The 25,993-nt window shown below is 38.7% G+C and overlaps 1 protein-coding gene across 1 annotated transcript; it reads left to right on the top strand.

Annotated features, from left to right (window-relative positions):
- The first annotated feature begins 13,469 nt into the window (after positions 1–13,469).
- On the top strand, positions 13,470–24,858 carry LOC104094845 (cyclic nucleotide-gated ion channel 1-like). The gene is made up of 8 exons (XM_009600839.4): positions 13,470–13,978; positions 14,522–14,673; positions 15,101–15,653; positions 15,938–16,150; positions 16,498–16,781; positions 20,209–20,320; positions 20,786–21,022; positions 23,957–24,858. The coding sequence occupies exons 2-8, from the start codon at positions 14,645–14,647 to the stop codon at positions 24,653–24,655; spliced, it is 2,127 nt and encodes a 708-aa protein (XP_009599134.1). The 5' UTR covers positions 13,470–13,978; positions 14,522–14,644; the 3' UTR covers positions 24,656–24,858.
- The last annotated feature ends 1,135 nt before the right edge of the window (positions 24,859–25,993 follow it).

Consider the following 25,993-nt stretch of genomic DNA (forward strand, 5'->3'; position numbering starts at 1 on the left):
AACCAAAATTAGGAAGATGCTCATGGTTCTATCTCATTTGAGCATTTTATCAAACACTAGATGTGCATTAAGGTTTCAATGTCCTTTTATGGAGGATTCCATCAACCCACAACCCAATTTTTACCATTTTTAGCTCAACAATCTTCATACACCATTTGATAACACATGCATGTAAAATAAATAACTCTCATGCCCAAACCTTATCTTGCAAATTACCCATTTGTAGACAAAATTCGAAATTGAGGGTTAGGGGTGTAGAAACTTATCTCTAGGATGAAGACCTAGTGAGTTTCCCTTCTTAATCTTCCAAAAATTGAGCAAGAATTGAAGAACAATTATTGAAAAATACCTTCTCACTCTAGGACACTCTTTCTCACTCTAAGAATATCTGATTTTTGGCCAAAATGACTTAACCCCTCTGTATACCCGGCCTTAGGGTTATTTAATGAGTTCCTACGTGCGCGGCCGCGCACCTGAGGCAAAAACTCTCAAATATGTGCGGTCGCGCATCTGGGTGCGCATATGACACAAGTCCAGTAAAATGGCCATAACTTTCTATAGAAATATCTAAATGATGAACGGATTTATGCGTTGGGTGATAGGTAGATAACCACCTAAGTCATTATATTGAGGGAGTTCTATTCATTTGAAGTTGGGTCTATTGCCAATTGAAACATTCTTTCCACTTAATGTGCCCAACTTGTTCCACACAAGTTCTTGCCATTCCCAAAACATCTTAGTATGTTCAAACACACCCTAAACATACATTATCAATTCAACATGATGTGGCTCTATCCCATAGATCTCCTTTAATACTCAAATACGTTATTCCCAAATACCGTTGGCGCACTTTAAAATCTTAAATCATTAGAAATTTGTTACGGGGCCTTACATTCTCCCCCACTTAAGATCATTCGTCCTCGAATGAGGAGTAGAGTCCGGCCCCAAACACTTAACATAACTCGACTCTTCTTTCAAACATTTCAATCCCCCAAATTTGACTAACTCCAAAACTTTTCAGAAATTTTGGCAGAGTCTCCCCTGTAATTGGGCCTAACCACCTACTAGAGAATCACCAAAACCAGTCCTAACAACATATACATGAACCAATGATGCAACATAATATTAAAACAATGCCAATCATGGCCTCACGGGCAGTATACTACCAAAAAGGAATACCTTTAACATAAGCTGTACAAAGGATACGTAATTCATAGGGAACAATTTCATAGAATTATTACATAGCTATTCAAACAAATAAGGGTACCTTTTCATCATATCTTCATCGGCCTCCCAAGTTGCCTCTTCAACCCGTTGGTTTCGCCATAACACTTTCACGGAGGCAATTTCCTTATTTCTCAACTTTTGGACTTGCCGATCAATAATAGAAACTGGAATCTCTTCATAAGTCAATTCTTCATTAACCTCAACAGTCTCAATCGGAACAATGAATGTCGGGTATCAAACTACTTTCTTCAACATAGACACATGAAACACTAGGTGTACTAATGACATCTCAGGTGGTAGTTCAAGCTTGTACGCCACCTCACCGATCCTCTAAATGATTATGTACGGTCCGACATACCTCGGACTCAATTTTCCTTTCTTACCAAATCACATTACACCTTTCATGAGGGAAACTTTCAAGAATACCCAATCATCTTCTTTGAACCCCAAATCCCTACGACGAACATCCGAATAGGACTGACGACTCTGAGTAGTCTTCAACTGCTCCTTAATCATTTTAACTTTTTCCATAGCATGATGTACGAGTTCTGGCCATTTCAACTCTGCTTCCCCAATTTCAAACCACCCAATGGGAGATCTACATATCCTTCCATATAAAGCCTCGAACGGTGCCATTTTAATGCTAGCATGATAACTATTATTGTAGGAAAATTCTACGAGTGGTAAATAATCATCCCAACTACCTTTGAAGTCTAGAACACAAGCACGCAACATATCCTCAAGCGTTTGAATAGTCCGTTTTGCCTGCCCGTCAGTCTGCGGGTGAAAGGCTGTACTAAGATTCACCTGAGTACCCAAGCCTTACTGAAATTTCTTCCAAACATTAGCAGTGAATTGTGCCCCTCCCGATTAGAAATGATGGAAACTGGGGTCCCATACAACCTGACTATTTATTTGATATACAACTAAGCATATTGCTCCGCCGTGTCGGTAGACTTAACCGGTAAAAAGTGTGCTGACTTCGTGAGTCTATCCACAATCACCCAAATCGAGTCAAACTTACGAGGAGTACGAGGTAATCCTACCACAAAGTCCATATTGATCATTTCCCACTTCCACATTGGAATTTCTATGTTCTGTGCCAACCCACCAGGCCTTTGGTGTTCGGCCTTCACTTGCTGATAATTCGGACATCTGCCACATTCCTCTTCATATTATTCAACCAATAGACTTACTTAATATCATGATACATTTTTTTAGAACCTGGGTGTACGAAATACCTAGAAGTGTGAGCTTCGGTCATTATTCTTTCACCGAAACCATCTACATTTGGAACACATAATTGCCCTAGGTACCTTAGTGTACCATCATCCATGTCAAGAGAAAAAGCCATGGTCTTATATTTATGAATCCCCTATTTCAATTGCACCAACAATGGATCGTTGTATTGTTTCTCTTTGACTTCCACAACAAGTGATGATTCAGCCCTATTTTGCAAAATTACCTCTCCTTTACTAGAGTCCGCAAGATGAACTCCCAAACTAGCCAATCGGTGGACTTCTTTTGCCAATGGCTTTTTATATGCCTCCAAGTGAGCCAAACTACCCATGGATTTCCGGCTAAGAGCATTTGCCACAATATTGGCCTTCCCCGGGTGATATAAAATATCGATATCGTAATCCTTGAGTAACTCAAGCCATCTTCTCTGCCTCAGATTCAATTCCTTTTGTTTGAAAATATATTGAAGATTCTTGTAGTTCGTGAATACATCTATGTGGACCCCATACAAATAATGATGCCAAATCTTTAATGCAGAAACCACCGCCACAAGTTCTAAGTCAAGTGTTGGATAATTCTTTTCATGTTTCTTGAGTTGCCTAGATGCATAAATGATCATCTTGCCACATTGCATTATCAGTGGCACATCTATATCACATTTCCCTTTCATATGACCTCCTAAGAACTGAGTTCTACAAAAATTTCCTTGATACGGTTACAGTCTTATTAGTATTTGCAACTTGCTTTTCCCAAATTTCTCAACAAAAGACATTACTAGGTCAGTTTTCTTATAGGACCATCTGTTTCAAATGAATAACATCTACTATCTTGTGCGCATACCCTGATAACATCAACCTGCATGGCATTGCCTCAAATGTGAAGTAACATTGTGCTCATACCTTTCTTAGCCACCCTCTTTCCTCCTTATAAGTCTTATAGGATTTTAAGAAACCACTCTACTTCCCTCGTGAACATTCTCACTATCCCTCTTTACTACTAAACACTTCCCAAAACACATATCAACACTCTTCACATATATTCACTTCAACAAAAGTCATTGGCACGAACATGGCCTTTTCTGAAACTTGAGATCCTCCTAAATTCTTCAACGACGCCTTCTTGTTTTCCTTATAAGTGTAGGACTTAGTCCACCTGATTCCATCCTCGATGAGTAACTCACCTTATTCCCAGTATTTGTAGTCACCAATAGTATTTCCTGGTATTGCAGCCTAAGAGCTATCATGTTAAACATGTTTGGTTTGTAACAAGTGTTCATCCTCTCTCAGTCTGTTTCAAACATTTCCTCTTTGGTCTAGACGATATGTTGGTACTATATTTCCCTTGTGACTGGAGCATTTACTCCCATCCCATTTTGCCCTTAATTCATAGTTGACAACCTTATTATGCCACACATTTGTTTGCCTCCCATGGGCTCGTAGTATCATTGTGCCTGGTTTGTTGAGTTTATCACACCACCACTTCATCACCAGTAGTCTCACTTTCCAATGTAATATGTAGACATGAACTCCCTCTAAATCTTTTAGTTGATATTCAGTGTCATTCAAGTCGGCTGCATTACAGTTGATCCTTTATATCTTCTATTAACACTTGTGCTCTAGGCGAGTCCACCATTCTGATACAAACTATTTTGAGATAACCATGGCCATCTAAATTTATAGATTTTTCTTCCAATTCTTCTTGCCTCATTTTTCCTAGTTAGTGAATAGCCATGCGTTCTTCCATATATTACATGGTCTTTTCCCTTAGTTGGGAATTCATTCTGCTCGCCTCTCGACACTTGTTGGGATATCCGTGGGAAAGTGTGTTCATCCGTGTATCACTTAACACTTCTTTGCTTGTAAGATTCTTAAGAAACTCTCCATCAAGTCCCGATGCACTCTTGGGTTATTATAACATCACATTTATCTCTCCTACTCGTTCTGTCTTTCTTAAAGCCTTGGAACTTTAGCTAAATCGCAAATTCGTGATTAACTCATTCTAAGAACTCACAAGCCTTTCACAATTGATTTGTAGCACTTCCGTGGTTTCCATTGTCCCTGGCTTTCTAACAAGTATAAGACCCTTTTACAAACCTTACTCTTAGTTTCTAGTATCGTCGACCCTATCATGTATATTGTCACGTACGAAGAATTTACATTTCTTAACCTTCCATATTATTTTTGTACTAGTGGTTTATCATTTGCATATCCTCTCAGAGAATCACGTTACCCCTTACCACTTTTCTAGACTACATATGTCTTCAACAAAATATCCAAACATCATAGCTACACGACCATACTCTCGTTTTATTGAACTTAAGTAGCCTCACCATGGCCCTTCCCTTCCCACTTGGGGTGAATGTTTCACATTTCGACACAAGTCTTGAATTTAGCAATTTGAGGGACACATGTTTCACATCTCTAGTCCTCCTGTATATGATTGACTATTAGGGAGATTTAAGTCCTCATGGTATTAACCTTATAAGTCCTATACTCTTATTCAGCCACATAGGGTTGGGATCCAAATCCCACGTGTGAATATCCTTTTTGGAGTGTATCACCACTTCGCACATTCCTGGGATTTTTATAATATTCATTGTGCTAGGGTCTTATCATTGTGGGTTCATTTAACTCTCCTTTCATAACTTCTTGTCTCCCGTGAGAGACCTACACATTTATCATTACTCACTAGGCCATGCCTTTCATATATCAGGTGCCTATGTAACAAATTTACATCTTAGAATCAAACACATGGTTCCCACACTATCCACATGTACTAGTTAAGCTTAGGTCTCATTTATCGTTAATGCCTCTTTGGAGGTGGGTAATCACTTCTAGCACTCTTCTCATATAAAGTATGCTCATGGTATTATATACTTGTCTCATATGGCCATACTATTCATTCAACATGATATACGTGCCATCTGTTTAATATTCAGACCTTTACCCATTTGTCATGTTACATGACAACATTACTTGGAATAAACCAAAAGAGCATTTAAATTTACCTTGAACCTCAACGCACGAGTTAGAGGAAGAACAGTTCCACAATCAGTTTCATCGCATGATTCAGAATATCAAAGAAGGGTATTATTCCTAAATGCCCAAGTAGTCCCCTCATTATAGATGTGGTCGACAACACACCGATAAGAAGGACTCTACTAGGCATGGCTCCGAGACATCCTAAGACACTTTAAAACCTTAGACTCTGATACCAAATTTGTCACGCCCCAAAACCGAGGAGCACGACCGGCACTCAACCGAGTGAACCCGGCCGATCAAGCCTATTAGATTTCCTTCTACCCAACTCATTCATGAATAAAGAGAATATATGTTTTCATTAATTGAAAAATAAAGCGGTCATGTCTGAAATTACCAATTTGTTGCCATAAGTTTTATCATTTTTAAAGTCTCAAATGGACAAGTAATACAACCACAACATAGCATAGTTTAATTTTCCTAGTACCAATACACAACCCACACTATGTCTACGGAGCCTCTATGGATAAAGAGGAGTATAATGATAATATCGGCAACAAGGCCACGGCTATACCTCAAATAGGATACACAAAGTACAAAAGATACATGACCCCGGAATGAAGTTGGGATCACCAAGTCAGCTGGAAAGAAGGTGCATCGCTATCACTGATCAATATCTCCTGCTGTGGAACCACCTGCATCCATTTAAAGATGTAGCGCCCCCGGCAAAAGGGACGTTAGTACTGTTGAATAGCACTAGTATGTATAACTAAACACCCTCTCAATAGAATGATAAATAATACAAATAAGAATATCATAATATCAATGGAAGCCTTAATTAACATTAAACCTCAATTTAGGATCAAGACTGTTCTAATTAGTTTCCATATCTCTCGTTGGGATATTTTTAGTATTCATATACCCTTGTCCACAATACCATTATTCACAATATCAATACCACCGTACTCTTAGCACGGAGTCCGATCACGACCCGATCGTCTAGGCTATCTCATTAGAGACATCAACCACAATTACTCTCAATATCAATACCACCATCTTTAACACGAAGTCCGATCACGACCCGATCGGCTAGGATATCCATTAGGGACATCGACCACAATCACAATTTCAATTACAATTTCTAGCACAATCACCACCATGTGTGCGACATGGTGTCCGATCACGATCCGATCAGCTAGGTTGTCTTATTCGAGACATCAACCTTTTTATATTAATCATCACATTTCATACTCCTTTCACATCCTTTCATTTCATTGGCACTAATGGCCATAAATATAAAAATTATTCTTGGCACTTTGGCCATATTTAGTATCTCATGCTCACCTTTTTACTTTCAAACAACAACATCATCATCACCAACAACAACAGTTCAAATCAAGGTGTGTAGTACACATGTGAGTAATTAAAAGTCTAAGGCACATAGAGATATTTCATAAAATTTGGCATAATAGCCTTCGTTTAAACTCGACTTGAAGTCGACACTTTATTAATGCACAGCCCATACTTGAACACATCCTCAATTGGCAACATAACATGAATAAAGCATTTAAGGTACTTATTGAACATATATCTTTCAACAGAACTTATTTGGAATATATATCTTTCAACACAAACCACTCGGGTCTTACACAAATTACATGAATATCGTGAGATTCAATTCTAAGAGAAGAGTTTAGCCAATATACCTCACTCTAGCTTCCTTAAACTCTAAAATATTTTGAAATTCTTAGCAACTTCAATCTATTGTAGAAATATAACAAATTGAACCAAAATTAGGAAGGTGCTCATGCTTCTAGCTCATTTGAGCATTTTATCAAACACTAAGTGTGCATTAAGGTTTCAAGGTCCTTTTATGGAGGATTCCATCAACCCACAACCCAATTTTACCATTTTTAGCTCAACAATCTTCCTACACTATTTGATAACACATGCATGTAAAATAAACAACTCTCATGCCCAAACCTTATCTTGCAAATTACCCATTTCTAGACAAAATTCGAAATTGAGGGTTAGGGGTGTAGAATCTTACCTCTAGGATGAAGACCTAGTGAGTTTTCCTCCTTAATCTTCCAAAAAATGAGCAAGAATTGAAGAACAATTATTGAAGAACATATTCTCACTCTAGTACATTCTCTCTCACTCTAAAAATATCAGACTTTTGGCCAAAATGACTTAACCCCTCTCTATACCCGGCCTTGGGGTTATTTAATGAGTTCCTATATGCGCGTCCGCGCATTGGCCGCGCATTTGAGGCAGAAACTCTCAAATATGCGCGGTCGTGCGTCTGGGCTCGCATATGACACAAGTCCAGTAAGATGGCCATAACTTTCTTTAGAAATTTCCAAGTGACAAACGGTTTGATGAGTTGGAAACTAGACTCAAAGGGCTTTAATGTGATAGGTAGATCACCACCTAAGTCATTATATTGAGTGAGTTCTATTCATTTGAAATTGGGTCTTGTGCCAATTGAAACACCCTTTCCACTTAATGTGCCTAACTTGTTCCACACAAGTTCTTGCCATTCCCAAAATACCTTAGTATGTTCAAACACACCCTAAACATACATTATCAATTCAACATGATGTGGCTCTATCACATAGATCTCCTTTAATACTCAAATACATTATTCCCAAATACCGTTGGCACACTTTAAAATCTTAAATCATTAAAAATTTGTTACGGGGCCTTACAAATCGATTCCTCGGGGGCAGGGACCACTACAAGCTTATCGGCCCAGTTGCAGTCCTCTTTTACCTTCTCGAGGACACTGTCGGTGATCAAATATATATACCTTGAGATAGGCTCGCACCGACCTGGTACCAAGGAGGGTTTCTCAATCTTGAAATCGGTTCCGGTTGAACACCTTGCATGGACGAACATCTTTAGAGGGGGTTCTGGTGTTGGTTCTTCAGTGACAGCAGGCGAAACGTTCTCAGACGGTCTCAAGGAAGAGGGGTTTTCTTTTTTGAGGAATGAACTTTGAAGTCTTTGCCATTGCTTCTAAATAGAGGAGAAGAGAAGGTGCTGATAAAAGAGGAATTGTAATTAGCAGATAACTTATGAAAGCTTTCAGAAAACCAGAAGGGAAAAAGTTTTAAACTTAAGTTTTTAGAAAAACAGAAGATGAGAGTGATGAAGTTTTCTTAAAGCACAAGAGCCCAACGTAAAAGTTCTAATGAATGGATGAAAGGGGGTATTTATAGTTTTCTCAAATGGCGGTTCACATCTTGTAGCGGCCGACCGTTAACTGACATACATTTAATGCCTTGAAAACTGAACCGACGGGACATTTCAACTATTCTTGTCACTTACGTCGTGAATTCGTCGTCATGATTTATCAGAGTGAGAATCGGAAGCTCGTATCGTTTCTCATCATTTACTCTCCGAAAAATAAGGGGATTTGACGTCATGTTTTTGTTACTTACGTCATGATATATCGAAGTGAGAATCTGAGGCTCATGTCGTTCCTCGTTATCTACTCTCCGAAGAACGAGGGGACTATCTGTATATGGGTAAAATCGAGCCCGATATTCGATCGAGCTTCCGAACTCCCTAATTAGGCCAGGGTCGAAATATCTGTGATCGGGTGAAGTCGAGCTCGAAGATCGATCTGACATCTAACACCATTAGCCAAGATCGGCATATGGTGATTGTCAACGAACCCAAAGCATTATCAAAGTTAGCCATCGAAACCATTAGATTTGCCCTCAAGTTTACCGAAGTCGTAACCGATCCTGTTTCTAACAGTTTCGGAGAAAGCTTTGTAAACTCATCCGACAGGGGTCCGTAATTCTCGCCATTAACCAATCATTATGAAAGAAATCACGGAACGACTCAAAAAAAGTGAACCAACGGTCAACAAATCAAGGACTTTTGCCTTTTATAGAACAATAAAATAATACCTTAAAAGGTACATCTCCCCTAATATATAAGGGGGACTTGGCAATTCATTGAGGGCATTATAACATACAATGATAAGCAATACATTCTCTGAGTTCTTACTCTTTTGTATCTTTGTGTCAACAAAAGTGCACTCATTTCAAGGGCAACTCGCTTACCTAAGCTGAAATCATCCAATTCATGTGGTTTACGGTTAATTTATCATTATTTATTTCAATTTATCATTACTTAAAGCGGTACTACTGCTAAGGTACGAACATAATTTCCTTTGAAATTTGTTATGCTTTGGACTAACTCATGCATGTATTCGGTGGAGGATAAAATTGACAATTAGGTATGAAAGCACGTGTTGTACTCTTTTTCCCTTGGACCGATTTTTTTCGAAGTGGGTTTTACGACAAGGTTTTTAACGAGGCAATAGTAAAATGTGCTACCTTAGTTTTGAAGACCAGCTTGAGGCCGGAATTGTTGACCACCCGTACTAGACAGATAGTATTCGAGCCCTCACGAGCTTAGCCTTGAATACTGGGGGAGCTATCATGACCTAAATTAGGATCCTTAGAAGGCATTCTTATTTGATATTAAAATCAAAGGCTTGAATATTAGAATTCATTTAAGGGTCAACGTTCAAACGAATCGTACACGCTTAGCTCATTCTTGCCATGGCAGAAAGCTTTTGCGCCTTCGATCATGTACTATACATGCAAAGTAATGAAAGAAATTTGCCCTTTATATTTCATCACTTTCCATTTATACCATCGATATATTTGTTAAGTTATTTATAAAAAATAAGGGTCCAAAATCCTAGAGCCCACGGGCCTCCCCGAGTCGGGGACTGTTGTCCGATAATAAAATCGGATAGCTCGGGCTATCGAGTCCCGAAGGCACCAAGCCTATTAGGCATGGCCCAAACATGAAAAGCTACGGCCAACTTAAAACGGCTCGGAGATGTCCGAGTCCGTACATAGAAAGTAAGGTCCTTACATATGATTAAAACCTATTAAAAAAGGTCACCCGACAAAACACCATCATGTCCAATTGAAGCATTCAAGTATCTTAAAGTCTTTATTTTTATCAGATATTCTGAAGCCTATGCAACTCAGAGTTGTTATCGAAATCAGGCCTCATTCGGGCTTTGAGGAACAAACACTCTAAATTATGTCCAATTTTATGCTAAGGCATTAATGACATTCTTCAAATAAAGAGTTGCAAACGGATACTAAAAAGTAAAAGACACAGTATAGTCGAAGGGAAATATTAATATATATTCCAAAATATTTACAAAGGCACGGTAAAATGGCCTCAAAATAAACAAAAAAATGCACAAAAGAAAACGAAAAATAAACTAAGGCATCCCCGCCTAGTCTTCACCAGAGCCCGATTCACTGTCGGAACCCTCGAGCTCATATATCTCTTTAGCCTCGGCCTCGAGCCTCTTAGCCTCGGCCTCGAGCCTCTTAGCCTCTTCAATCCCGGCTGATAGATCGAACCCCCAGGCATGAATCTCCTCGAGGGTCTCCCTCCGGGATAGCCATTTTATAAATTCAGCCTTTGTTATTAAGCGGGCATCGGCTATTTCCAAGTCATTTTTGTATTGGGCCAACATATCCTAGACCTCGGAGAAATCAGTCAAAGCCGCCTCTAACTTAGATTTCAACGGGGTATACTCCCGGTTGAGGTCGTCCCGTTCCGAAACGCCCGAACCCAGTTGTGCTCGAAGCTCATCATTCAGCCAAGACCACTTGTCGGCCTTATTCTTCATCACCCTGAGCTGGTCCTTGACCGATGCCAACATCTCTTTCGTAACCTCCCTTTTCAAGGCCAGAAGGTCAATCCTGCTCCTCAACGTCTCGGCCGAAGCTTTGAGCTCGTTCATCTCGGCCCAGAGTTGGTCGATCAGGTCTATCTTCTCGTAGACCTGCAAGGTTGCGACGTTAGCTACTACTCTTAACATATCGTTATTAATCTCAAATATCCTTACCTTCTCGACCAGTACGACATGCTCTCATTTCACCGACGAGGCCTCCTTTTGAACTTTTTCCATCTCAGGTTGGAGAATGGGGAGGTCCTTGAGGGCCTCTTCTCTTTGCTTCCTGAGAGCTTTGTACAAGTCCTTCTGGCGGATCTGCTCCTTGAGCTCGAACTCGAGCTGGCTCACTTCCATCCGAGACTGATGGAAGCTTTCATGATGAAGCATCGAGGCCTGATAAACAAATTGATGAGATCATGAAGATACACTAAGGTTAAATGAGCTACACTAAAGAAACGAAGAAAGAGAAGCATACTTGGTTCAGGGCCTATTGTGCCTAGTTGAAGAGGCTCGATGCACTCACCTCATTCATCTTCACATGATCCTCTTCAATCACCAAGCAGCAAAGATAACTGGCCACGTCAACCGGTCCGGACAACACTCGGGTATCCGCCGGGATGAAAGTTTAGGAGAGGGTGGTAGAAGCGAGGGTGAGGAGGACGATGTCTATATCTGATAACCAGTTCAGATTCATGCCGGGGCGGTTGACTACGGAAGCTATCTACCTTATTAGGAGGTTGGTAGAACAGTAGAGAGATATGAAGAAGGACCTACACATGGTGTTTGTTGACCTGGAGAAAACGTATGACAAGGTTCCTAGAGAGGTTCTTTGGAGATGCATGAAGGCTAAAGGTATGCCGGTTACCTATATAAGGGTGATCAAGGACATGTATGATTGAGCTAAGACTCGGGTTATGACAGTGGGGGGCGACACAGAGCATTTTCCGGTTGTTATGGGGTTACATCAAGGATCTACGCTCAGCCCATTCTTATTTGCCTTGGTGATGGACAGACTGACACGCCATATTCAAGGGGAGGTGCCTTGGTGTATGTTATTCGCTGATGACATAGTGCTGATAGATGAGACGCGAGGCTGTAGGTTTGGAGACAAGCCCTTGAGTCTAAGGGTTTCAAGTTAAGCAGGACTAAGACGAAATACCTGGAGTGAAAGTTCAGCGCGGAGCCGAGGGAAGCATGCATGGATGTGAGGCTTGAATCGTAGGTCATCCCCAAGAGAGACAGTTTCAAGTACCTTGGGCCGGTTATCCAGGGAGATGAGGAGATCAACGAGGATGTCACACACCGTATAGGGGTGGGGTGGATGAAATGGAGATTAGCATCTGGTGTCTTGTGTGACAGAAAAGTGCCACCGATACTCAAAGGTAAGTTTTATAGAACGGTGGTTAGACCGGCCACATTGTATGGGCTGAGTGTTGGCCAGTTAAGAACTCACATACCCAGAATATGAAAGTAGCAGACATGAGGATATTGAGGTGGATGTGCGGGCACACTAGGATGGATAAGATTCAGAATAAAGATATTCTGGAGAAGGTGGGTGTGGCTCCTATGGATGCCAAGATGCGAGAAGCGAGGCTTAGATGGTTCGGGCACGTACGGAGGAGAAGCTCGGATGCCCCGATTAGGAGGTGTGAGCGGTTGGTTTTGGCGGGTACGAGAAGAGGTAGATGGCAGCCTAAAAAGTATTGGGGAGAGGTGATCAGACAGACTATGACGTGGCTTCAGATTTTCGAGTACATGACCCTTGATAGGAAGGTGTGGAGGTCGCACATTAGGGTTGTAGGTTAGGAGCTAGTTGAGGCTAGTCTGATGGGGTTGTGTCTCCGACTGGTATTGGTTAATGTTGTGTTCACACTATTCTCCATTTTCATTGTGCCGGATTTTATTTACTGGTTATTGTTATTGCTTTTCATCTATTTTCTAGTTCTTATGTTGCTATCATTATTTCTTGATTTTTCTGTTGATGGTACTGATATAGTATTTTTTTTTGTCGTCTTGAGCCGAGGGTCTTTCGGAAACAAACTCTCTATCTCTCGGGTAGGAGTAAGGTCTGCGTACACACTACCCTCCCAAACCCACTTATGAGATCTTACTGAGTTGTTGTTGTTGTATTTTCTGTTCATTTTTATCAGTTATAACCAATTAATTATCATAATTTAAAAATTACCAATTTATGCCTAATACTGATAGTTACTTGTAATTATTATTTGAGTATTGATGGTACATATCTGTAGTTTAAAGAAAATGACACACGTAATAAGTAGAGGAAGAAAGAAGAAACGAGGAAAAATCCTAGGCAAACGCCGGGGTGGACGTTGCCCTGTGTGGTTTTCAGAGACAGCTGATACCGGTTTGAAAAGCCACCGAGTGGGTCCCGGTAAAACTAATAAGAGTAGGACTCACAAAGGCTTTGTCAGGATCCTCTCTACTTCCGTGGACTCTCCCGACTAATCTCTCTCTCTCTCTCTCTCTCTCTCTCTCTCTCTCTCCTATGAACCAGAAAGGAAATCTCAGACAAGTTGCAAGTATGTATCTTAATTACAATTCAAAATCAGACCAGAACCATAAATCCGCTTCGCTTTCTAAAAAATTAGTTGTTTCTTGCTGTTACAGAGTGTGGATTCTTCGTGAACATAGTTAATCTCACTTTACTTGGTTTGCTTTCTTCACTCCCATGCTTCGCTTTCTTTTCAACTTAAGATCAGCATTCCACACGGATAATTAAGTGATTTCTGCTTTCAGATTTTGCTGAATTCGGTCAACTCCAGTCAGAGGAGGAGGTTTGGTAAGCTGATAGCCAACTTAAATATCGCCAAATGCCAATTTTATTAATATTTCATCTGGTCGACCCCAATTTATTTAGAATTGAGGGTTACAACTTTGACAAGTTCATTATGTTTTATTTTTATCAAGGTATTGCATTTTGGTGCGGCACTGCCCTTATGTAGAAATTTGCTGGTTGCAAAATTTTCGACGATGTCTTCAACTGACTATTGTTGTTTTTTCTACAGCATTCAATGCCTTTGACCTCAAATTCATTTTTAACTTCCAGTTATTTTTCTATATTTATTTCATGTGTTATTGGTTTCCTGTTTAACTACTTATCTACCTCTCTCATGAAAAGGATAAGTTAGACTTTACAATACTAGTGTATGTCCTAATTTAAAAAACTTTTGTGACAAAGCTTTATGCATCTTAAAGAATTTGGTTACTTCGTCGAAAACATTTAGTTTCTTTTGTTTGATAATCTGTCTTAAAAGGATTTTTTTGTTTGTTTGTTTGGTGGTAACTGTAGTTATCTGACAGACAAGCATACTAATGTTTTCAGGGAATGGTATTTAGCTCTTCGTGGAGCTACTCGAGACAGTTCTCATCAAGAAACTTGTTGCCACTAGAATGATTCTGGAAGTCAATCTTCCGCATTGAGCAGGTTGATGCATTGGCTAAAGTTATGAATCACCGGCAAGCGGAGTTTGTGAGGTCAGTTTTCTGAGAACCTGTGCAATCCCCTTTTTTCCTCTCAATCCACTAAATGCTTTTTCCAGGTTAGACCTTTTAGTAGTTTCTCTCTGAATGTAAATAACACAAATGAACAGATTTTAGAGGTTTATAAGTGGAAAATAGACTAATTCTAGACCTGGAGGGAAACAATAGAAAGCCTACATAGCCTTACCTATTTGAAATTGGATGAGAACAGAAAATTAAGAGGGAAGTCCAAGCACATTTATGTTTGGTTACTTAAATGGGTAACTTTGATATTTATGAAAAAGCTTAACGAAGTAAATTTTAGCATGGCCTATTCTCTTTTTTCGTTTTCTATATGTATAGATGTTATATAACTGCACCAATTTGCTGACATGTTTAATGCCAACTTGTATTTTTAATACTTAAATTGGTCGCCTTGCAGGTTTCAGGATTGGAAATCAGAGAAAAGCTCTGAGGGAAATTTTCATGCTAAAGGTGGAGTCCACCGAAGTAAAGTTGTAATAGCTTCCAACGAATTACATAATGGCTTGGAATCTGGTAAATGGAGGGCCAAAGGCATAATACAAGCTGTAAAATCTAGTTTAAGTGGTTTTGTGGAAGAAAGCTTGGGATCCAAAAAGAACATTCTTGATCCTCAAGGACCTTTTCTTCAAAAGTGGAACAAAATATTTGTATTATCCTGTGTAATTGCTATCTCCTTGGATCCTTTGTTCCTTTATATTCCAGTGATTGATAACGACAACAAATGCCTGGGGTTAGACAGAACGTTGGAGGTCACAGCTAGTGTTTTGCGTTCTTTTACTGATATATTTTACTTTCTTCATATTGCCCTTCAATTTCGAACTGGTTTCATTGCTCCTTCATCACGTGTATTTGGAAGAGGTGTTTTAATTGAGGATGCTTGGGAGATAGCAAAGAGATACTTATCCACTTACTTCTTGATCGACATTCTTGCAGTTCTACCACTACCACAGGTGCAAGTGACTTCCCTTCAAAACATTACTTTGGCTTTCTATTGAAGAGAGTCTTATCATTTTAATAACTCATGGTTGGTACATTTTGTGAAAAGATTATTCTGGTTCAAGCAGGCAATGTATCGTATCTCATGGAGATCATAGATTTTCATGATGTGGAGCATTTTCGCGCTCCATGTATCTTTAGATCTCCCTATTATATTGCATGTTTGCTTTTACCTACTTCCTATGTAAATAGAAATTTATGTTCAGTTGCTTACTCTTATCCTTTTATGTATTTTCAGGTTGTAATTTTAATTATAATTCCTAAGTTGCGGGGTTCAAGATCTTTGAATACCAAGAATTTGCTGAAGTCTGTTGTCTTTTTCCAATATATTCCAAGGGTCCTTCGAGTGTATCCTTTATATAAGGAAGTCACAAGAACATCTGGCATACTCACTGAAACAGCATGGGCTGGAGCTGCTTTCAATCTCTTCCTTTATATGCTTGCCAGCCATGTAAGCTTGCAATAACCTTGAGTTACAATTCTGATGGATGGTATACTATCTACTCTGTTGTTCAAATTTGTGTTACCCAAAGTTACCTATGGTTGATTCTATCTAAAAGGTGTCCTTTAAAATTTTGTTATTTTGACTAATTGGAATCTTAGAAATAAAAGTTATGGATTTTCAGCCATCTTAGATTTTCCTGGCATATAAACTTATGATACGCCAGCAGATATCAGTAGTATTATGAAATAGTTATATCATTCTCTATTGTATTTTTTTTATCGGTGACATCATTCTCTATTCTATACTATCTTGGACTCATTAGACTGAGAATTGAGTGGCTTTGTGCTCTTTAGGTACTTGGAGCCTTTTGGTATCTGTTTTCTATAGAACGCGAAACTACTTGTTGGAAACAAGCTTGTGGAAATTCTTCTCCCTGTCATCATGCCTCATTGTATTGTGATGATGATCATACAAAATTTAAAACATTGCTGAACAGTTCCTGCCCTATAGAGACACCAAATGCAACGCTATTTGATTTTGGGATATTCCTTGACGCTCTCCAATCAGGTGTTGTGGGACCAATGGATTTTCCACAGAAGTTCTTTTATTGTTTCTGGTGGGGTTTACAAAATTTAAGGTAGGCCTGCACTCTGTGCCTCTTTTATGCATTTTAAAAAACAAGTTGGTTAGATCTTTATACCCAAGTGTTTTTCTGTTTAACCACATTTGCATGTACTATGTAGTGATTACCAGAGGCGGATCTAGGATTTGGAGGTTCCAGGTGCCACACTAATTTTAATGTACACGTGTTGTATTTACATGGTCCAAATAGGATATTTATTGGGTCAGTTTGATCTATTTTTTATTTCGGGTCGGTTATTCGTCTTATCGGATTTATATATGGACAAACCAATCAAACGAAAAAATAATTACATTGAAGGTGTTCTCCTAGAAAAAAAATCAGTTTTCTACTATCTATTGATACATGATAACAGTAGATACGAAGCGAAAATAGTGTGAAGTTGAAATAGAGTGTATAGACTTTTATGTATTTTGATAGCATAAATTAAGAAGAATTATTCTTGAAAAATGATTCTACAAGATGGGAAAGAGAAGGTTTTTGGAAGGAAGAAACTTTTATAACTTATAGAAGAAGAAAGATAAAGTTACCAAGAATTAATAAAAGATAAAAGCAGAGAAGAATTAATTAAATGTAAATAGTCAATAGATAGTAAAGAAAAAGAAAGAAAAAACAACATGGTCTCCAGTTTGTCCTAAATGCATGAGATGGAAAAAATATTAATGTGCTTAAGGCTAGGATCGAACTCCCGTCGCTTGGGAGACAAACCAGAACCTTTGCCAGCGGCACCCAACACCATTTTGCTGAGCTGGGTGCCACTTAATTCTATTTGGCAACTTTGTCTGTATGTATACATATAATTACAACATTTCGGCCGAGGTTTGGGGGTGCGTGCCACCCCTTTCCTCCTTAATAGATCCGCCCCTGGTGACTACTAACCATCTATTAAAAGTTCAAGCAACAATAGAAAGAAACTCCTTTGTAGAATAGTGTATGCGTAGCTTGAGCATTTTGGACTTTGCGATGCTAGATCACTCGGTTGGTTTTTATTGGTTTTATAATGTTGAATTTTGTGACCATCTCATCTAATAGCTCAAACTATTAGAGGGAGGATATTGTTAGTTACTCCTATTAATTTAGGTGTGCAATACGTCCTGTCACATATTGGCTTATTCTTTTTTTGTTTTTTGGGACTAAGCACGTGAAACTATTTATGTTGATGGATGACGGTGAGACTTGAAACCAAGTCCGTTGATATTATGTTGAATTTGGTGACCAGCTTGTCTGAAATTTTAAGCCTCAGAGAGAGGATACTTTATCTATTTATTTAGGTTTACAACAGATACCATTCAAGAAAATTCAGTCTGGTGATGGAAAATAGCAAGGGTAAGAAGGAGAGGAATCATAGGTGAGGGACAGGGGGTTCTTTCTTGGGGTGAGGGGGGAGACACAGTGAGAGATGGATTTGGTAAACAAGGGGTTGGGGGATGTTTCAACTTGTATGTCAATATCATCTAGGACATGCACAATGATGGTTTATAACTGTTTGTTTTGGTTTCATTTTTTCGGTTCGGTTATTTTCGGTCTTAGTTTATAAGTAAATTGAAACAGAATAGAAAAAACCTCGATTCATTTTGGTTTTCCTGTTTGAGTCTAATTTTCACACTTAGAAAATTGGTCTATTCTTTCTCTGAAAGAAATTGGACCAACAAAAAAGAGGTAGGCTAAATCAATAAATAATTGAATAGAAATATCTACAACATTAAACAAATAAGAGCACAACGGTTCAAATCTCAGCAGAGACAAAGACACTAAGTAAACAACATTTTCATCTCTGGCTCTCTTTCGAAGATCTTTGTTGTTGCTTTCCAATGAAAAAGGTTATCAATCAGATACTTATTTTAATGTTCTGTATCAGTCTTTTACTGGCAGTTGGGTAGACATTAATATTCAAAGCAGACTAAACCTACCCTATCACGTGTTCTTCTGGCCGCATATTTTCAGTTAAACAGATTTTTGTTTTCCAGAAAACGAAAAACCAAACTGAAAATTGAAATCTCTTGGGAAAATACATAAAATGCACCCTGAACTTGTTCCCAAAAGTCAGTTTCCAACTTAACCTTTACGGACGTTCTTCTTCCACCTTATACTTGTTTGAAGTGAATTTAATACCTCCTTGAGACATATACAACCAGTCGCACAGTGGAAGGTGTTGCACACTCTCCCTATGTCTGGGCCACATGTTACCACACCAGATTCAATTTGATTTTAACTTTTTTTTTAAAATTTTACTCCTTTTCCTTATTTTTTTTATTTATAAATTTGCATCTCTTTCCTTATATTTGTTCTGAAAATCTCTTCACCCCAATTAAAAACTTTTAATTTAGATAAATAATTTTCAGGTTAATTAAGATTTTTGGCATTGTAATACCAAGAGGAAAAGGGTTGAAAAGAGAGATATGAACGTTATTGGAATTTGACCAGAGAAAATGGAAGCTCGCCGGCGTCGAAGGAATTTTTCCGGCCAACATCGGATTTTATAGTTTAATTGAGTTTTTCCATGTAAATCCTTTCATGGGTTTTCATTAATCAAATGTGACTCTTTGATTAATTTTCCATCTTAATTTTCTGTAAGGAAGAGGAAGGGGGATCGACATCAATGGAGGTTTTGCTGATAGAAAAATAAAAGGAGGAGAGACAAGAAAAGTTGGGGAAAGAAATGGAAAAAGAAAAAGAAAGAAAAAAGAAAAGAAAAGAGGGTCACGGCTAATTAAGTGTATTAGATACATAATGTCCAATAAATATTTGACACGTGTACAATTTAATGAGTTTTAAACCTTTTTTTTGGCTCTTCATTCGCGTTTAAGAAGATTCTTTTTTTCTCTTTGCCACGTCATCTTTCGGGGAGGCATTAAATTCATTTCGGACAAGTATAGGGTGGAAAAGGAACGCCCGTAAAGGTTGAGTTGGAAACTGACTTTTGGGGACAAGTTCAGGGTGCATCTTATGTATTTTCCCAATTCTCTTTTAATGTTAAACTGAAGAATAACCCAAAAGATATTGAACTGGAAATATCAAATTTTTTCTGTTCAGTCTGTTTCTTTGGGTTAAAACCAAATAATGCCCACACCTAGTAGTGTATCTCTAATCCAAATTTGGCTTTGGAAAAGAAACTAAGCAAAGGCTCTTCCATTGAGGTCGATAAGGTTAAAAGAATCTCCGAAAACTTGATGCACTGCCAAAGGATTAATTTCTTTACTGTGTCTCTTTTCAGCCTTGTTGACATATCCAGTAGGCATTTCTGATATGTTTAGCTTTTTTTTTTTTTTTTTTTTAAATAAATGGTGATAATTTACTTTCCTGACTAGGATAGCTGTGGATGTCCTGTTAATAGAATTTTGAGTTGTGTCTTAAAAGGTTCACTTTCATTGAGTTTTCTGTCTGTGGTTATTCTAACCAAAAACCTTGCTCCTTTATTTTGCAGTTCCCTTGGTCAAAACCTCCAAACAAGTACCTTCATCTGGGAAATTTGCTTTGCAGTTTTCATTTCCATCGCTGGCCTGGTGCTATTTGCCTTTCTCATTGGCAATATGCAGGTAGTTTTTGGTTCTTAGTTTTTCACACTGTTCTGGAAGTTCTAAAGCCGGCATTTGACAGTACAATTCAAAATAATAGCTATCCAAGATTTTATCTCAAGAAATAAAACTTACATGGCAAAGTTCTCATTCTGGTGGCACCTCCTTTCTCTGTCATGTCACAACCTATTTAAATTAGTTTAATTGAAAAAAAAAATTATCGTTGACTTACTAAGGTTTTTGGTACGTCTTATGTGTATAAACAACCTCATGGACTGCGATTTTGTCAACCTTATGGTAGGCCATGATGCCCAGTAGAAACGTCTTTTTGGAATAAACATGGGCTGTGAAGTGTGAATCAGTTGCATTATTAAATGATGGGTGCAGGGATTTAGGGCTTCTTGAAACAGTGTCATTTTACTCAGTCGTCAAACTTGAAAATTTTCATCCCAGGCTCTAATCAACTAATATACTTGTATGTGATAGACATGTCTGCAATCCTCAACATTAAGATTAGAGGAGATGAGGGTGAAAAGACGAGATGCAGAACAGTGGATGTCACATCGGTTGCTCCCTGAGAACCTCAGAGAGCGGATTAGGCACTATGAGCAATACAGGTGGCAGGAAACTAGGGGTGTTGATGAAGAGAATCTGATTCACAACCTTCCGAAAGACCTCAGGAGAGATATAAAGCGTCATCTTTGTTTAGCTTTGCTCATGAGAGTAAGTTTTGTCACTCCTGCTCTTTGACTGTGGTTCACCCTTATTTTGCAAATACAGATGTTGTCACGACCCAATTTCACCTATAGGCCGTGATGGCGCCCAACACTACAGCTAGGCAAGCCAACTAATAAATTAAACATATATCGATAAAATTTAAATCCAAGAAAAATAATATTACACCAAATTCTACCAATGTGTGTGCCAAGACCTGGTGTCACAAGTGTATGAGCATCTAGTAGATTATACAAAACTCCAAATACTGTCTGAAATGAAAATAGACAGAATTAAAACTACAAGAAGAGGCACTGGTAGCTGCAGGACGGCACAGAAAGGCAGCTCACCACTACGCCCCTGGATAACGAGGATGTGCGATGATAGGTCCTCCACTAGTATCTGTCTCAGATCCTGCACAAAAAGTGAAGCAAGTGTAGCATGAGTACGTAAACAACGTGTACCCGGTAAGTATCAAGCCTAATCTCGAAGTGGTAGAGACGAGATGATCGACTTTGACACTCACTAAAGGTCAACAATAATAAATGACATAAATTATAATTATTCAAATCAGCATGACTCACAGAGTTAATACTAATTTTATTCAATTAGCAAAAATAATAATAAAAAAAATACTTCAAATGCAACAATTTTCAATCTATTAATTAAATCTTTCGATTTCAATAAAAAAATTCAATTTATCAAATAGCTATACAAGTTGCAATTCAATTTTAATAAATTTTCAATTTATCAAATACCTTTACAAGCTGCAATAAACTGTCCAAGTATCGTGTAATTATTATTATCAAGCACGATTTTTGCCGAGGTCGTACGGCCCGATCCAGAGTTTCGTGTACACTGCCGAGGGACGTGCGGCACGATCCATAGATGCATCTATCCTGCCGAGGCGTTCGGCCCGCTCCACAAGAAAGGAAGACATTTTTTTATGTACCTCCGGAATGAGAGTATATTTATTATAAAGATAAATTCAGGAGGAAGAACAATTTCTCTTATCAATTAGATGATTAATTAATTTAAACAAAAAATTAAGTATATGAGATTTCCATCCTTTAATATTTTTTATCTAACAATTCACAATATATATATATCAAATAATATTAATTAAACAAAGAATACAATTTACACAAATAATTCATGCTTTGAGTTCTAAACTACCCAGACTTTAGCATTAATAGTAGCTACGCACAGACTCTCGTCACCTCGTGCGTACGTAGCCCCCACAATTAGCAACAATTATTTAATTTTAATCACCTATGAGGTAATTTCCCCCTCACAAGATTAGACAAGAGACTTACCTCGTCTTGCTCCAATTTAATCCAACAGAAGGCCTTTTCCACGATTATCCAACTCTGTCTGGCTTGAATCTAGCCAAGAATAATTCGATACAATCACTAACAATTATAGGAATCAATTTCATAAGAAAATACTACATTTTTCAATAAAAATCCGAAATTAATTAAAATTTCGTCTGTGGGGCCCACGTCTCGAAATCCGGAGAAAGTTACGAAATCCGACAACCTATTCAATTACGAGTCCAACCACACTAGTTTCACTCAAATCCGACTCCGAATCGATACCGAAATCTTGAAAATTCGTTTCTATGAGATTTCAAAAAAATTTCAAATTTCAATCTCAAAACACTAATTAAATGGTGAAAACAATGATATATTTATGTATATAGACTAAATCCGAGTTAGAATCACTTACCCCCAATGCTTTTCCTTGAAAATCTATCCAAAATCGCCTCTGCTCAAGCTCCAATTTGTTAAAAATGGTGAATGGGATGAATGCCCTCTTTTATAATTCTGCCCAGGCAGCCTTCGGAACTGGGCATCGAATTGGGCCTCGATCGTGGCTTCGATCATGGCCCTCGAGCCTAGGCCTCGATCGTGGCTTCGATCACAGGCTCGAGCCTGGACCTCGGTCATGGCCTCGATTATGGCATCGAGCCTGGTCCTTCGATCATGGCATCGAGCCTGAGCCTTCGATTGTGACCCTCGATTTTGGGTCTCGATCCTGGCCCTCGAGCATTGCCTTCGATCATGGCCCTCGAGCTGGACCTTCGATTGTGGCTTCGATACTGAGCCTCGTCCCTGGCTTCGCCTCAGGTCGTTAAGTCCAACTTTTGATTCGTTAACCATCCGAAACTCACCCGAGGTACCAACAAGTCCTAAAACATCATACGAACTTATTTGAAACCTCAAATCACCTAAAACGACGCTAAAACCGCGAAATATGTTCCAATTCAAGCTCAATGAAACTTAGAATTTTCAACTTCTACATTCGATGTCGAAACTTATCAAATCAAGTCCGATTGACCTCAAATTTTGCACACAAGTCATAAATGACGTAACAGAGCTATGAAAATTTTCGGAACTGGATTCCGACCCCGATATCAAAAAGCCAACTCCCTGGTCAAACTTCCAAACTTAAATTCTTATTTTAGCCATTTCAAGCCTAATTTAACTACGGACTTCCAAATAAAATTCCGAACACGCTCCTAAGTCCAAAATCACCATACAGAGCTGTTGGAATCGTTAAAATTCTATTCCGGGGTCGTTTTCTCAAAATGTTGACCGAAGTCAAACTTGGCCTTTTAAAGCCAACTTAAGGAACCAAGTGTTCCGATTTCAACCCAAACACTTCCAAATCCCGAACCAACCATCCCCGCAAGTCATAAATCATTAAAAGCACATACGGAAAGTTTTATTTTAGGGAAGGGAGTTCTAAAAGTCAAAATGACCGGTTGGGTCATTACAAATGTGATTTATTCCCCTCTAATGGTTGGCATCATATCTTAGATGACTTTTTATATATAAAAAGTGAGTTTTTCTAAGAGTAGTATAGTCAAAAGATTGCTGTTTTCTGTTCTTATGATCTGTTTATTTGTTCTTGATTTTGATTATGCATGAATATTTTAAGGTGCCAATGTTTGAAAAAATGGATGAACAACTCTTAGATGCATTATGCGACCATCTGAAGCCAGTGCTATTCACCAAGGACAGCTTCATTGTTCGTGAAGGTGATCCAGTTGATGCGATGCTGTTTGTAATGAGGGGCAAACTACTGTCTGTAACCACTAATGGAGGGAGGACAGGTTTTTTTAACTCTGAGCATCTAAAAGCTGGTGATTTTTGTGGAGAGGAGCTACTTACTTGGGCTCTTGACCCTAATTCGTCAACTAACCTACCAATCTCAACTAGAACTGCCCAAGCACTCTCAGAAGTTGAAGCATTTGCTTTAGTGGCTGATGATTTAAAGCTTGTAGCCTCTCAGTTCCGACGACTTCACAGTAAGCAGCTCCGCCACACTTTCAGGTTTTACTCAGGCCAATGGAGAACTTGGGCAGCTTGCTTCATACAAGCAGCATGGCGGAGTTATTGCAGGAAGAAGGTAGAAGAGTCTCTTCGTGAAGAAGAAAACAGGTTGCAAGATGCATTGGCAAATGAAGGTGGCAGTTCACCAAGTTTGGGTGCTACCTTTTATGCATCAAGATTTGCTGCTAATGCACTCCGTGCTTTGCGGCGCAATACTGCAAAGAAAGCAAGGGTGCCAGACAGGATATCACCCATTCTGCTTCAGAAGCCAACAGAGCCAGATTTTACTGCAGAAGATAAATAACTGCCATTAGTTAATTGTAGTACGTGGTCTTGTTGTAAATGATTGAGTGCATTTTTAGCCACGTTTTTGTGTATAATACATATATTGGCAATTTCGTCAAGCCTCGAGGCTTGATGGAAAGAAAGCAATTGTATTTGTACAAAAGAAATGATGTCTACCATTTTACCAGATTATTATAGAATCCACAACAATAAATACCTCAATTCCAAGCCAATTATGGTCAATTATACTGATACGAATCTAAGTACGGAATTGAAGAAATTAAAGACATGATAGAAATTGAGAAGACCCAACAAAGAAGTAATTGTCAAATAATTGAAATAATCAATTACCCAACAAATTATAATACTTAGTAAACCTAAACTATAGGATTACTCTTGTGAATACACCTTGCAAGAGTTTGAATCAATAAGTTGGAAACACATGCTCCTCACAATTCTTCAATATTAAAAGATAAGCTAAACTATAAATAACCCCATCATATGTTATTTATATTAGGTCCAAATAAGGTAAGAAAGACATAAGTACCCCTAATGGGTCTAACTAATAATTACTATGCCCACAAGGGAAATCTTATAACCCAAGTCTCCAATCATTGGCGAGCATGGCCTAGGCCCACATACTTGCATCCAAGTCATCAAGGGGGCACACATGTGCGCCTATCACCATCCATGTAGGCATGGCCTTCCACGTGGTCATCATCCAAGTCTCCTGCTCCTCCAAGATCTCCACTCTCAACACATTGTATACCTTCAATGGCCAATGCTTCCAAGATATCCCAATGCTTGGTGAAGCTCCTTGGCTTGAGATCTTGTGAATGACTTTGGTGTTCCTTGAGGTGTATCATATACAAACCCTCACATTTTGCTCCATCTGGACCTCTTTTATTCCCGGTGCATGTCTCTATGTATTCACTGTTGTCGATTTGCCTAATAAATTAATTAATTTTATGTTGATCGTCAACTAACTTAAATCTCCTTTCTTTATCAGAACTACGGATGCACAACAAATTCGCACATGCAAATTTCCTTTTTCATATTCTTTGCACAACATCAACAAATTAACACATGCAAAGTTCCTTTTTCATATTCTTTTTAACTGTGGAAAAAGGCTGATGGCGATTGCTCTTTAGAATATGACTAATTGGTTTTTTAAGTACTATCTACCCCAGAAGTCTTTCACCAGATAGAAAGAGTTAACAAGCAATATCATCTGTTTTGACCGGGCTTGCTGCTGACTGCTGAGTTACACCTGATGTCAACCTAATGCTTCCCGTGTGACTTCAACTGGGTTACCAATGAAATTACTAGGAATAAGCCATTTATCTTGAGCCCCAGA

This window comes from Nicotiana tomentosiformis, chromosome 6, assembly GCF_000390325.3.
Source record: "Nicotiana tomentosiformis chromosome 6, ASM39032v3, whole genome shotgun sequence".
Classification (NCBI taxonomy): Eukaryota; Viridiplantae; Streptophyta; class Magnoliopsida; order Solanales; family Solanaceae; genus Nicotiana; species Nicotiana tomentosiformis.

Excerpts from the sequence above, each read along its gene's own strand:
- LOC104094845 (XM_009600839.4), top strand. The coding sequence starts at position 14,645 with ATGAATCACCGGCAAGCGGAGTTTGTGAG. Across the intron at positions 15,654-15,937 it reads CAGTTCTACCACTACCACAG|GTTGTAATTTTAATTATAAT; the intron begins GTGCAAGTGACT and ends ATGTATTTTCAG. Across the intron at positions 16,782-20,208 it reads TGGGGTTTACAAAATTTAAG|TTCCCTTGGTCAAAACCTCC; the intron begins GTAGGCCTGCAC and ends TTTATTTTGCAG.